The sequence below is a fragment of the Diabrotica undecimpunctata genome, chromosome 2 (assembly GCF_040954645.1).
Source record: "Diabrotica undecimpunctata isolate CICGRU chromosome 2, icDiaUnde3, whole genome shotgun sequence".
NCBI classification, from domain to species: domain Eukaryota; kingdom Metazoa; phylum Arthropoda; class Insecta; order Coleoptera; family Chrysomelidae; genus Diabrotica; species Diabrotica undecimpunctata.
The window spans coordinates 167,766,564-167,782,377 of record NC_092804.1 but is presented as its reverse complement, the minus strand read 5'-3'; the positions used below and the strand labels follow the sequence as shown (position 1 = coordinate 167,782,377).

Genomic DNA, 15,814 nt, shown 5'->3' with positions numbered 1-15,814 from the left:
AGTTATTATAAATCTTGGTTCTGAAAGTTCATCTTCTGAATCTGATTTGGATTTGTAACAAGTAGCTGTAAGTTTTATATTAATATTTTTATTCATCTATTTAACATACCTTAGACGGTTTTAAAAACTCTTTTTCTCTTTTGTAATTTTTAAAAATAAAAAAAAATGTGAATTTTTTAAAACCCTTTTTAATGTAGGCCAGTCAGTTCTAATATAGTGTGTGATAAAAGAGGTCACTTTTGTTTACATACACATAACACTTTATAACACTGAAATAATTCATTTATTTTTTACAATTATTCAAAGTAATTTTTCAATTAATCTTGAGCACGCCCATGGAGTGGTCGGAGCTACCAGTTAAAATTATGCTAATTACTCTCTCGTTCATAAAAATAAACTATACCGTGTTACAATAAGTGAAAATTAATTTACATTTATTTATTTAATTTGAATTTTTATCAAATCGCACTGAGTGTGGTGACAGGGTATACCAAACATTCCCGCTGATCCTTAAAAGCTCGAGACTTACCTTTTTCTTTAGGGTGAAATCCTTAACTTGCAACAATCGGCCGATTTGATTTAGATCTAAAACTTCACATGCATTATATTCTCGAATCATGGATTTTATTGTATTTAATTTATTATTAAATTAATTACGCGTTTAGCCAACACACCTGTACTTTTTTTGAGATCTACTAAAAGTCTATCTGACTTAGCTTCTTCTGTAGTACTTAATACGTTAAAAATAATTTCTCATGCTTGGGATCGTAAAATTTATTTTTCACTGAATTTTCCGTTTTACTTACAAAATGTACCCACTTCAAAGAAATATTTAAATAGTTGACAACACCCCGGCGAATTTAATGTTATTTGTTCGATCTCTTCGGCCTGACGGTCAGAGACGAAATGTATTAGGTAATAAATTTGACCAACGCGTAAGAAGCCAGTTCTCGCTCGTCGTACTCTAAACATTTAACATGCTGCTGTATAAAAAGCCCTGGTTATATTAAATATTATTATGTATTATTTATCCTTGGTATGCAAACTCTAATTTGGGCTTTTTTTGTTTCAGACTGTGAGCAGTAGACCAAGGACTTGGTCGTCATATTCGAATATCCGTGCCAAAGATGTTCACGAAATTTTCAACATGAACAGTACCGAGGATATAGTAGTATACAAAGATCCCGCTGAGCCTTTCCATTCGCCCAGCCTTCAACGACGAACTTTAGGATGCAGTTACGATTTTCCCGAAAAATCCAACAAAAAAGACAAGAAATGGTCTATAAGTAGTATATTTCGACGAAAGAAGAAAGAAGAGAGCGAAAGCACTAGCGAAGATGATGTACAGAAGAAAGGTTTCCTCGGAAGAAGGAGAAAGAAATCTGAAACTCGAAAGAAACGGAATGTTAAACCGTCTGTACCATTCGACCACGTTGTTCTTCACCCGGGCTCTAGAAATTCACTCAGCTATAATGGATATAACTACGGTGAAGATGTCGGTGTACTATCAGATCCTACGGCAGGCTTTTCGAATTACATAGGTAGAGCCTTGCCCCAAATACCTCCGTCGGATTCTGGCCAAAACTTTAGTCGAGAATCAATAAATCAGTCTTCTAACAACAATTTACTAACTGGTTCCGTAGATAGTGTGAGAAAAAGTAGAAAGGAACTGACCAAAGCTCGAGCTGAAGCAAGGAGAACTTGTTCCAAAAATGGTAGCAGTTCGGAGGAAGAATCTCAACACTCCAATGGTTCACTACAAATCCGCAGTGAAGAAAATCTGAAAATAGAGAAACAACATAGCAAGCGTACACGAGCAGCTAGAACTGAAAGATATCTGAAACGGCATTCACGTGATGGTGAAAATCCTCATAATTATTTAAGACTGTCAAAATCAGACGTAGAAAATTCTCCAATGAATTGGAAGTACTCAGATGACAGTGCTAGATCACCAAGTCGAAGTCCTCTAGTACCAAAGGCTTTAATATCTGCTGAAAACAATCATAAACTTTCATTTTCTAGTTTGAATTCTCAAAGTAGCAATCTTTCGGGGTTAACAACGATTCCTCCTAGTCATGTTAACAATGGAAGATATAGAGTTAGCAATTCCACCAGTAATCCTTCGTACAAACCTCCACAATCTATGAACGATTATAATAATAGCATTAAAAAACAACACACTCCAAAATTCTTTCCTGATTATAGAAGTGTTTCTTGCGATGCTAATATACACAAAGCTCCGTCAGCTGAATTTTCGCCAGAGATACTCCATGTACAATTCCCAGTCATGAGACCGAAACGAGGATTTCGGAATTTGAGCCTCATCGATACATCTCAAATTAACAATTTAAGGCAACCACCTCCCCCACCTCCAAGAGATCCAAATCGAACATTCGGTAACCAATATCTTGATAACGGCAGACCGAATACGTTTTATTTAGATAACTCTGGACATACCAAATCAAAATCGTTTAACCACGCTTTCCACAGCGAACAAAATCCGAGAAAGTTTAATTCTTTTAATTTGCATCCCAATTATCGATCGACTTCGGAGGACCAGTTGACTAGAAACAGTCTAAGTGTTCAATTGCAATGTCGACCATCATCCACAACTCCCGAATTTACGCGTTCGCATAAATTAACACTACCACCTGAAGAAACCAAAAACCCTGCCGACGAATTTAACTATTTAACTGATAAAAAACCGAGAAGCCGAAAGCCAATATTTATTAAAACAGGAAATAAAGTGAGCAGTGAAACCAATGTTAATAAAGACAACTCCGGAAGCCAGAAAGCTTTAAATTTCTGGAAAGAAATTGATCGTCAGAATTCATTAAATAAACAATTGCCGCCCAAGAATATTCGTTCGGAGAGTCCTCAGATGTTTACTAGTCATACACACGTACAAACAAAAGTCTTCCTTCCCAGTGCTATCCAAAATGAAAGTATCTCAATCAGTCCCAGTAGTAATAAGACAAAACTCAGTTCTAGTCAGTTCAGTTCACCAAAGTTCGAGGTTGTTGAAGTACCTTTGAAAGAGGACGTTTCTATGCTAGGTACGGTTAGTAAAGAAGATATAAAACGGAAGTCTGCTAATTTAGAAGAGGCCTTACATGAATTGGAAACAATATATAATAGCTTGAGGCTAGGAGATGAGGATTTGCTCGAAAGAGCCGAACAACGCGAAAAAGAATCACAAATGAAACAGCTGTCTAAAGATTTGGTGGATTCTTACCCTAGTTATACATCTAGAGGAGCTTTAAGCGATTCTAGTTTTAGTTACGAACCATTTGATACCGTAGATTCTCCAAGACGCAAGCGATTGTCAAAGAAAAATAAAATAGATTTGAAACTGGATGATATGGCATACAGGAAACTAAATAAAGATAGAGCGAATACAATTGCGGATCCTCAATCCGCAGTTTCCCAAATTAGTTATTTGATGAGGTCTCCTGTTTTTAATAAAAATGAGGAAGAAATAGAACAGCCTAGTACCATAAACAATGAGCCCGATATAACACTAGATGACGTAGTATATCGGAATGTGAAACATTCAAATAGCCTTTTGAAAGTGATTGATCCACAACCACCTTTCGGAATTCCACTGGGACCAATAACACCTGCAGCAAATAGTGATTATTTACACGCAAAACCAGAAACTATCTACAAACCATCGTTTAAACATAAAAAGATACCAGACGTTGTAAAGGACGATTTAGCGTTTCGAAATCTGCGTAAAGATTCAAACAAAGGTCCAGCATTGCCTCCTCTAACCAATGAAGATTTTAGTAACAATAATTCAGATGCAAATTTGAGCTACTTTAAGAAAAAGAGAGCTCAAAGGTCGATGTCTGCAAACATAGGAAATATTCTTGGTTCAGGATCAATGTGTTCAAGAAATAATAACGGTGATGTTGAAAATGAGTTTAAAACACTCACTGACATCGCCGACGCCATGGAAATAGCTAGAAGAGTGCTAAAAGAAAAAGAGAATAAAATTTCTGCTACCAAAAAGGCTTTCATGAGTGACACAGATGCTTCCTCTTACTTATATCCCAATGATACCCATAAAGAAAATAGACTAAATTTTTTGAATGGATTGAGACAAAGTACTATCATTTCTAGTGAGCGAGTATCCCCCAGGTTAGGGGATAACTTGTCTTCTAAGCCACCTAGAGGCGTAACACCTGAACGAAGGAGATCACCGAAGGAATCTACCCCAATTCCCGTGTCACCGCTAGAGGATAAAAGGTATATGAACGAAGAATCGGCGTCATCCTCTTTTGATGATTTACTCAACGCATTGGCAGAAGAAGCTAAGCAAACTACGGAAAGGATAACTAAGGAATTGAAAAAACTAAGCGAAGAGAAAGATAACGAAAACGCTAGAAAGGCAAATTCTTTAAATAAAAGGTTGTCTGAGATAGATGCAGTGTCAGAACAAGCAAAGAAATTGCTTGAAAACGTAGTTGATAGTAGTGATTTGGTAACTTTAGAAAAGAACGAAGAAGAGGAAGTTAAACATATCGACTTACAACCAATAACAACGGAGTCGGCTACTATGGTAATGTCGAGGTTTGAACACAAAGACCACGCGAGCACCAAAGACGAATCTGAGCACGATTATGAAAATTTGTCCTCTGATAAAGAAATAAACTTAGAAGATGGTAACGTATCTGCTGCTATGGACGACAGAAGGGAAATGACGAAGAGTCTTTCACCGTTCGAGGAGCACAAAGCGGAACTCATTGCTAGTTTCCAAGAGCTCAAAGAAAAAGTAGATGAAATTAACTTTCCGATCAAACGAGAAAATGAAAGTAGAGACAGTGAATTGTCCACGAAGATGGAATCGATATATGATAATCTAGAAATTGACGAGGTTGCAGGTGAGGAACAGTGTGTAGCTTTGCCAAACATAGAATGTGCCTTTTCTGTTAATACTAACCCAGTAGAAAGCTCTGAAACTTTCACCTCTAGCTGTGATATTATTTTAAGAAAACCATTGCATTTCAATTTACTCGAAGATTCAGAAAGCAGTTCGGGTTTTCATTCGAATAGTTCTTGCGGAGAAGCGTCCCATTATCTCAAGTCCGATAGCGCGTTCGAATGTTTCGATTCGCACTCGAATAACTTAGATTCGCTAGAAAGTTTAAAATCGCCGAAACTAGTGCTCGAAACATCAAGCAAAGTTTCCAGCAAAAATATCAATTTGCCAAAGAGTTCCAAATTGGTAATGAGATTTCTAAAATCGGACGCGGAGTCTGATAGTTTGCCGGGAAGTTCGCATGACTTAGCCCCAAGAAATGCCGTCGATAGAGTCGATAGGCACATTCTTGACGATGATAAGACACCGTGCCCTTCCTGGTACCGTGACCCGACTACCATGGCATTTGCATGTTCCTATGGTATTGCATGCGTTCATCAATTAGCTTCACTTGATTTATTTGCCATTTTGAGTATTTTGTTTGCTGTCCTTTCATTCATCACAGCCATGTTTTTATAATAGCTTTGATTTTTATATCTTTAACCAGCACACAAAATCAAATTATTTCCTCAAATGATCTAACTCAACGGAAAAGTTAAATACAGGTATAAAATATCTATTTACAGATAATGACTTAAACACGTACTTTATATTCTTTTTTACTTCAACGTACTTTATTTAAAATGCCCAGTTACGGGGGTTGTACTATAGATTGTGTGGTCTGAATGATTTTTAAGTTTACGAATAAAATATATCGATTAAAAGGAAACACACATTGTTATATATTTGGGTTAATTACTATTTTTTTAAATAATTTTACGAATGGAGTTTTTTACGAGCTGTTCTTTCTCCATTACTGAAGATGACCATCACTTCATCAACTTGATCACCGTACTCTGTCGATAGTAGTAAATAATAATCTGGTAAAGCAGAAACTTTTTTAGACGTGAGCATTTTCTTCTTCCCTTACTTTTTCTTCAATTTTTCCCTCCATTATAAGACTTACAAAGTTTTATTTTTCTTTGGTATATGTGGTAGAAAACCTATTTTATGTATTTTAACCATGCCTGGAAATTGTATGTTGGTTTTTATCATTGGTGACATACTTTCATTCGTTCTATGTTATATCCATGATATCTGTAGCATTCTTGACTATCATCATTAGCCGTTTCGAGTTCACTGCTGAACATAGGCTACCCGTAAATAATTCCATTGTATGAAATCTTGCAACTTGAATCCATTTGTGCTGGATGAGCTTGATGTCGTCCGACCTCCTTGTTAGAAAACGTCATTGATTACGTTAAGGTTTCCATTCTAAACTTTTCTTGGTCCATCTCTGACTCTGGCAACATGTCCTGCCAGAGGTCCTGTTTTTCTTTTAACTTTTTGATTTTAAACTCTGTTGGGGATATATTCAACATTGGCATCTTCATTGCTCTCTGATTGATCTACTGATTATTTTTCTGGTAAGTGTGAATGTTTCTGTTCCATACGTTAGAACTGAGAATACACATTGACAAAAGACTTTTCTTTTCAAGCACATGGGAATATCTAATCTAAAGGCTTCCCTCAATTTTCCGTAAGCTGCCCATGTTTGTCCTGTTTAACTGTGTTGTTTGATTGTCACTTATTAATTTAATCTCGTGGCCAAGATACACTTGTTCAATTTGTTTGCCATTAATTGAAATGTTTTTGACCAGTATAAGGTTGGTCATGTATTGTGTTTTGGAAAAGTTAATTTTAAGACCAACAAGAGGTCTGAAGAAGTTGGCAGGCATGATCTACCCGGTCTGCAATAAGGACTATGTCGTCGGCAAACCTTAAGATGTTCAGAAACTCCCCATTTATATTGACCCAATATTTTCCTAATTATTGTTACTCTTAGCGCTCTGTAATAAAGCTGTGAATAGTTTAGGAGAGATAATGTCTCCTTTCCTACTACCCCTTTCCAAGGGAAATGTATTTGGGTCGCCATAGGACATTTTCACTACAGCTGTTACGGTAATAAATATATATTCCGAAGAAAAGTTGTATACCTATGATCAGTACTACACTCTGTTAGTATGAAGTTATGCTGGATTCAGTCAAATGCTTTTTCGAGCTCTACAAATATTGATATCAATGTCCTGTTTTATTCTATAACTTTCTCTACCAAGGATTTTATTACTTGCAGGTGGTCATTCGTTCCAAAGCAACTCCTAAATCCGGCTTGCTCTAGTGGTTGGTGAAAATCTTGCTTAGGTCCCAGTCTATTAGTAATTATTCTCACAAAGAGCTTATATAAATGAGATAACAAGCTTTTTTCTTTATTGTATAATGAGATAACGACCATTCTTCAGTATACTCACATTTAAAAGGATTGCAGTCATTCCACTATTCCACTATTCCCTACTGATGTCCATGTTTCGATCACAAAAATTAATATGTAATAAATTTTTTTACCAAGCGATATCAAACATTTAATGACAAAGTGGAGTTTTTTAGGAATATTTGTATTTGATAAAAATACCGATGTCGCGTTAATTTCAAACTCATGATCAAAATTGAATTGTTGATACCTCTGTCTTCAACTAAGTGTGATTCTTAAAATAGAGATCTATCCATTTGAATTCGTTCATATGTTTTATTGTGATTTCCTCTACCTGCTATTCTATTTCATAACTTTAGATTGCCAAATAAATTCACTAGCAGGAAGGATTTAAGTGAATCCATACCAATGCTAATACTATTTAATATATGGTACTGATTTCTATGAGATGTAAGGAGTAGTTTTTCTTTTTTTGTCTGTTAACCCTCGGAAGAGTGTAATGGCATCATGTCTCATCGCTCGGATTGTGGTTCTCCATCCTCTCTGTAGTAGGCTGCTAGTGAAGTTTCGTGAACACCATGGCTAATAATTTTTCTGACTTGATCCAGCCAGTGTGTGGAGACCTTCTTCGCTGTGCTTTGCCATTAATTTTACCCTTCTTTTTGTTCTTCGTGCTATGTGTTAGAAGTATCTGTAATTTATTTGTGTTTACAGTCTTGTGTTAATTTTGTAGCTTTATATTTGAAATGTTGGTGCGATAGTACTTATCTATTTTTCTCGGGTCGGCTACTTTTAACGTCCATATTTAGCGTCCGTGTTTAATCGTTTCAGTTTATTTTATTGGGATACTTTTATATACGAGTTAGTTTTATAATAGTGTTACGTCCTATTGACAATCGGTATTTGATTTCATTACAGACTCATTTGTTTGTAATGAGGGATCCCATTTCCATCAATTTGAAACCAACATTGTTTCTGATATTGGAAGGGTTGCGGACTATTGTCATGATTTGGGTCTTTTTAGTTTTGTTCCGCATAAAACCATATTCCAGCTTGCACCTTATTTGGATCAGTTCCTCTTGTGAGTAGACTAACATCAGGTTATCGTCCGCATATCTAAGGTTCGTTCTTCATTTGCTATTTCAGTTTCCATCTCCAATGATTTGGAAAGCACGTTGTTGACCCATACTTTTTCAAAATGGTTTTTAAATAGAAGTAGATGTTTTGGAACCTCCATATTTTCCCAGATCAATAATAGCCTTCCCACTTCACGCAATTGAACACCTTAGTGTAATTTACGAAGCCCAAATACGTTTTAACATTAAATTCTGGAAAGTAAGTAGTCAGCCCTTACTTTATACAATCTTAAAGGTGCTTTTGACTAGTATATTGGGTTTGGTGTCCTCATTCGACTCCACCCAGGCCCTTGGTTGGGTGGGCTCCGCTGTTGAGGTTAAAGCTTCAAATAACGAAAGCATTACATATGTTTAGGAGGATTGAATCTGAAAAATTTGCATCTTCACGAACAACTTAAACCACAGCACCTATATTGATATGCGGCGAGGTTCTGCTGCAGTATTTTGGGAATATTCCGCACAGTCCATTTCCTGTGTGTTGTCAATGTGTCTACTGCCTCATTTGAGAGGGAGACACTCAGCAAGAGGAATCACCTCTGCTTGTTTCCTCTACATTCTTATTTGTGTTCATTTTGGACTCAGAATTCTTTTTCTAGGCCATCTCTTTTTGTCTCATGTCCATTTTGTTCCCACGAGTTGGGACGAAATGCTGTCAGGCACTCCAGACGCCAGTACGTCCATTACCGTGCCAAATGTATAATCCTCAAGAGTTCACTATCTATCTACCGTATCGGTTGTGCAGTACTGTTCTTTCTGTGCATTACCTCCCCTAGGTACGATGGTGTGCACTTGTTAATTCAAGCTATCTGCTATTTATCGATATTTGTGTTACTTTAACGGAACGGAATAACTGCTGTACTCCTTGTTCGGTCCAATGTCGTATGTTTCGTAACTAAGTGACTAAAAAAAATGTTCCGGAGTTCCCGATCTTTGTTTAGCTGTCGAAGAATTTCTCATTACTCGTCTGGCTGGTCCAGGAAATTTTGAGAATTCGTCGGTAACACTATTCGTCTGTTTTATTTATGGTTAAGCTTCCATATGTCACATCTGTAAATAAGAATGTTCCATATGTAACATGTTACGGAGCGTTCGTAATCAAGTTTGAATCAAGAGCTATTTGTAACGATAGGTATCCATTTGAGAAATGTTTTATTTCAGTTTTCGCCATCATCTCTTCATCGCATATGTATTTTGATACATCTTGGATGTCGGGATCAGTTGTATATTTATTTTACCTACAGCCCTACAATTTCTTTTTTTTTGTGTTAATATTAATGCCCCATCTGCGACTGGTTTCTGCGATGATGGAGTGTCAAAGACGTATCTTATGTTGTTTATGATCTCACTTCCTATTTTTCCTCGTTCTGTCTTGCCATGTAGGACCTCACGAAAGATGTTCTCTGAATATAGGTATGATTATTGGGATTTCGTCTGTAACGTCTGGGCTGCAGCCCTTAGTCAGCCTGGATCTGACCAGCTATCTGCCTCGGAAGTCAAAACAAAGGCGACCCAGTGATAAAAGGGCTTTTTGGTAGAGTTTCTTTACTGATAGCTTCTATGATATTCCTGAGGTGTGACCTACCAATATACCTTTATTTATTTTCGCTACATTGGCCACCTCGTTGCTTTCTTACGCCACATCACTTCCTTCAAATTTTTCTTTCCCATCTACCTACGTTGGTGATTCTCACTCCTCTTTGCACAAAAAGTTCTACGAAGGCAAAAACAAGAAAAAGATTTAATAGCATTGCTTTATAAAAAAATAGTTACATTGAAACAACGAAAAAGGTTCCTGGGATTAATGTGGATATATGATGTTTCCTGTAATTTTTATGATAGGTAAATACTGAATATACGAAATAGTTATAGAAACAAAATGTGTTTACCAATATCTGAATAATTTTCATATAAAGACTAATACCTTATACGAATTACGAATGTATCGAATTATTATTGATTAATTACACAGATACGCTTCAGTCTTCAACAAATTAGGAAAAATATCTTTTTCTAGGATTGTTTGGGATAGTAGGAATGAAAAGCCAAAGTTACGACTTTCCTTTGTCAAACCAAACAGTCCTGGAAAAACTATTTAGCCTGATTTAAGGTAAGATGGACTCCTGTCCCTCAGACTACTTACATGCTGGACTATTGTATAATGTAGAGGCTAACCCTAAGTAAAATTTATGTTATATCTTTAGTAGATTGTAAATTGTTTTAGGCTTATGTATTACTGCCTGTATAAAATAAAAAAAAAACTATCAGTAGTTAGTTGTCTTAGTGTACATTTAAATGTTGTTAAGATTGTTGTTGTAATTATATACGATTTAATGCCAAATAGTAGATAATAAGTTGTACTCAAATATGAAGATTGTAAAATTTTATTTATTATTGAAATAAAACCTAGAATCGTAAATCTCGGTTATTTTATTGGCGCCTGTCGTCAATTATAGGTATGCATAACCATATGGTTTATATAATTTCTGTTTTATTAAACACTTCATTAAAAATTTTCAGAATAATTTTAAAAAAGCACTTTGTTAATAATCGAAAATTGCAATTTAAACGATTTATGGGTAGAAAAAGAATAAATTTGCCCCCCTCCTTCCCATAAGTTAGTCCTTAATTTTGTATTTAAACGACGCTAGATATTTTACAGACATTTTCATGTTGTCGCAAATCCTGCTTAACATTGCCTATCATTTCTGGATTTATTTCGTACGGGTGTCTGGATTCTATAGTTTTGGATCTATTTAAGATATCTATTCCTGTCAGGCGAAAACCCTGGCGAAAATTCCAGGTGATTGGCTTGCTGAAAATTGAGAAATGTCCAGCAGAACCAAGCAGTTACAAACCTATCTCGCTACTATGCCACTTGTTTAAGCTGTTTGAAATAATGATACTGCAATCGAACAGAATCTAATCCCGCAACAAGCCGGATCCAGGCTCGGAAAATCATGCACTGCACAAAAAAATGCAGTGACTGAGTACACAGAGAGTGGCTACGAGCAAAATCGAATTACGAAAGTGAAATTGTCAGCACAGTGGAAACCACAACGTGCTTCTTACCAACGATCTTCAAAACCACTAGAGACAATAATCTAACAAAGCTAATCGTATCTGTACTGCAGAAGAGGCGGTTCTTCGTCACCCTAAATAATAAGAAGAGCAGGTGGTGAAACCAAAAAACAGCTTGTCGCAAGGGAGTGTATTTGTTCCAATGCTTTTTAATATTTATACCAACAATCAGTCCACTTCTGCCTACTCAAAACACTTTCTACATATAGACGACCTGGCCATAGCTGTTCAAGATAAGAGCTGTGGAATAGATGCTGCTAGAAACGGCACTGTCCACCATATCCGAATTCTATGACAGAAGCTCTTTAAAACCTTCTCCTACCCCCTTTCCTTGTCTTTTAGAATTACGGGCTTTACCCCTCCACAAGCACGACGAAAGGTCGCAGAACACATCAAAAGATTCAACTAGTACACCCAATATATGGAGCACCACTACACGAGCAACAGTCTAGACTAAGGTCATGGAAAGGCTTCCTAGAATCAATCCCACTAGATCCATCTGTGGACTACACGCTACACACAAGATAATTCTGGCTGCACAAGCCTCGACATGTCAATATATTAAGTGACTTAAATCAAGTCACTAAACAGAATAAGAACAAATGTTGCCCCTGTCAAAACAAGTAACATCAGGGTGGTAGGATCGACGCGCAGGACTCGCTATGCGAATGCGGATTCAGAACATCAAACAACTACTGAGGTTCAGACTCTACCTTGGTAGATGCACCCTCAATGAAAATTTTATGTCCAGAAAGTTCTGTTATGGGCTACAACAATTTCCCCGAACCATTTTGACATCTTATTAAATTAGATCACTCAACTAACGTCATAAATTATTTCCCTAACGCACAATTGATAATATAATTTCCAGAAAAAATTATGAGAGATTTTATTGGATATATAAATATTTATCACTGATTGGGTGATGGTCCAATTAATTTGCGCCAGACATTACTTTTTATTTTGTTTATTTTAGAATTATTGTAGTTGATAAAAGTATTAGATATTATTGATTAATTGGCCAAACCACACAGTATCAAATAAGCTTAGTCGTATCCCTTCAATTTATAATAGTTAAATAAATTCTAATTCGGAAAAATAATACATTGTTGAGTATCAGTTTTGGTCCAATTCAAATGCGTCTGGTCTCGTACGTGTTTTTCCAATCTTATCATCTCATACTTCGGCTTCATTCATCATCGAACCAGCTGTTGCGTCGTAAGGAACATTATGTTGCGAGGACATTTTCTACTGCTTGCTTAATTGTTCTTTTGATCGATATCTGAGTGAGCACTGTTCAGTGAGAACACCTGTGACCACATTAAATCTTTACTGGTTGTTATTAACGAGATACTTTTTCAGATTTGATCGCGTTAGATCTGTAACCAAAGAACGCGGTAAATGTTAAGTTTTTGTTGTCAATAACAATCGCAGAACTCGTTTTTAATCCGTGATGATAGAAAAGTGAGATTATTATATTTCATATTGTTTATTTTGGCGACCACGGAACTAAACAACATTAGCCCAAATTACTACAATTTGAAAACACAGGAAAAACTCGCTTTTCCGCTTGCTTGCTTTGACCAAATTTTGTGTACACACTGGCCAGTCGAACGTATTGTTTTCACTATAACCTAGCAAGTACGTATCCTTACCTTTTGCTATTAATATTACTTTATTCTGTATCACAAAGTACATTATAACTTACTGCTCCAAATCATTTAGCACCATTTGCTTTCTTTTTTAAATTAAAATGAGATAATCCACAAAAATCGTTTAATTTTATACGTACAGTGTGTTGACAAGTTAATATATATAAAAAAAAACTTTTTAGCATAGATTAGAACACATAATAGATTGCAAAATAATGATAATTTATTGTAAAACTATAATTTGAATGTCAAATATATTACTTTTTTAAACAATTATCACTAATTAAATGTTTAAATATATTTGACGATTATTGTTAGTTCATAGCAATAAAATGCAAATACAGCCCAGTAATAATTAAATATTCTCTTGAAATTTAAATTGGATGTAGGTGTACAAGAGAAATCATAAAAAATGGCTTATTTCAGGTCTATATTCTATAGCGGAAAATACTAATGATTTGTTTATTAGCTGCGATTCAAATATGAATACCTTATAAGATTATTATCACCTTTGGTTCTTTCCTTTTCTTCGTCTTTGCTTGTCAGTTTCGTTCTCTTAATTTTCTTGTTATGGAGCTACTTTTTTTTGTCCATCTACCCCTTATTTTCTTCTCTCTAAGCCGTATGTTCTACACCGGTCATACTGGAGTCAATTGGCTTAATGTATATCTTTCATTAACTATTATACTTGGGACTTCCGCATACCTGCTATATACAAGCACTCCGCCAACATCCGATGACGTTTTATTGGGCTCTGGTGTACCGAGTGCTCTTCTATTAAGTCGACATCGAACACACACTCCCATAGCAATCGTAAGTTCTACAGAAGTTACCTTAATGTTCTGAAGATTCGACTATAGGGCACTGATTGGAGTTATTGAGATTTATTTGGGGCAATATATATAATATATAATACTGAGAGAGAATTGCTCAGCTTGATCAAGGCACGAAAGATTGGATACCTGGGCCACATCCTGAGAGGGGAAAAATACGCAATCCCTCAACTAATTATCCAAGGAAAGATTGAGGGCAAGAGAGGAGTAGGTCGCAAACAAATGTCGTGGCTGCGAAATATAAAGAACTGGACAGGCGTAACTAACACTGGCGAACTTTTGCATGCCGCAAAAGACAGACGTCTGACCTTAAGATAATTCGCCAACGCACTATAGGTGCACGGCACCATAAGAAGAAGAAGATTTGGGGCAACGACTGGGGTCACCTCTGTGCTCGATCTCTCTAAATTTTTATTTTTGGACTTTGAAAGTCACTTATTTCTGAGCTCTTTTCTGGGCTATTTTTTTTGTATCGTTGAGTTAGGATAAAATGCTGTCAACCGCTGTAAACCTCATCAGATCCGGATACCGGAAGGATTAACAAATTAAGAGCTTTTTCTGGATCCGATAACAAACGATACTCTAGCTTACTAACTAGGCGTATTCCAACATCCCAAAGGCACGTCGGTGGATTTTCCTGCTCTTGCTGCATGCTGGTTTTACTGTCGACATACACACAATTCTTCTTAGAAGAACAGGTGACTTCTACAAGCAGGAGATTGAGTAACAGGTCTGTGATGCTCTAAACCTCCTTCAAGCTAGGGATTGGAGCATGGAATTGATCCACATGAACAAAGAAATCACAGTAAGCGCGAGTCACAAGCTCGCGTTGATTTGTCCCAGTCCTTTGTACACACCTACTATGTGTTTCAGTCTAGGTCTATTATAATATAAGCTCCTCTATCAGAAACGCTTTTATATGTATAAATGTATGGTGTGAGATACTTTTTGACAAGAAATTTTATTTTAACGCGTTTTGTTGAGGTTGTGCCTTCCCCAGAATCCGTGGGGGTATCGTCCCATTTTGTTTCAAGTTCAAATTCTATGGAAGTGAAAATATTTCCATAGAAGTCAAATCTTTATTTATCGTTTTTTTGAAAATAATAAACGCCCCTTGTAAAACACATTTTTAAATTAAATTATTAAGGATCATTCTTCATATATCTACCTTATGAGTCTAATATCTTGTGGATCATTTAGAAATATGCAGATCTTCGTAATCTTTAGTTTTAAATTTCACTTGTTAACGCAATGTACTAGATGCATAGAGTATTAAACGATTGTAAATTGATAGCGATAAACTTTAGGATACAGAGTTAATAGTTGATTCAATTTGTCAGAAGTTAATTTGAATAATGTGCTAATAATTAAAAAATGAGTTTTTAAGTGATAATATTTAAACCGAACAAGATAATTGGTTATAAAGATAATTTATTAGATCTAAATGTAATTTGTGAATGATAATAAAATATTTTTCTGATTATATAGAAGAGCTTATGCATTAAAAGTGAGATTAAGTATAAAAAAAGCGACACAGTCAACAGAATCATTAATGAACAGATGCAATTAGGAATTAGGAAATGACCAAATTGTTTAATAGAATTACGCAAAATAATATAGAAGGTAGTATGCCTTGTTTAAAAATTATAAAGAAATCCTTAAAAGGTTGATTTCACCAGATACTCCTCTTTATGTAAAAATTTACTAGTGACACAGTCGCCGAAATGTACCTACCGGGTGGTCCAATAAGCCGATCTCTCGGCTATATATCAGAAACTATTCATGTTATAACTTTAGGAGAAAAACTTCCTTAGTAAAAGTGG

At 35.8% G+C, this 15,814-nt stretch overlaps 1 protein-coding gene across 4 annotated transcripts in view; it reads left to right on the top strand.

Annotated features, from left to right (window-relative positions):
* Positions 1-15,814, top strand: part of LOC140435172 (uncharacterized) — a 405,909-nt gene that overhangs the window by 143,435 nt on the left and 246,660 nt on the right. For all 4 annotated transcript variants that reach the window (XM_072523926.1, XM_072523928.1, XM_072523925.1 and 1 more), the window contains exon 2: positions 1,073-4,886. In XM_072523926.1, coding sequence (XP_072380027.1) covers positions 1,148-4,886 — 3,739 coding nt within the window. In that variant the 5' untranslated portion in view covers positions 1,073-1,147. The remainder of the gene's footprint in view (positions 1-1,072; positions 4,887-15,814) is intronic.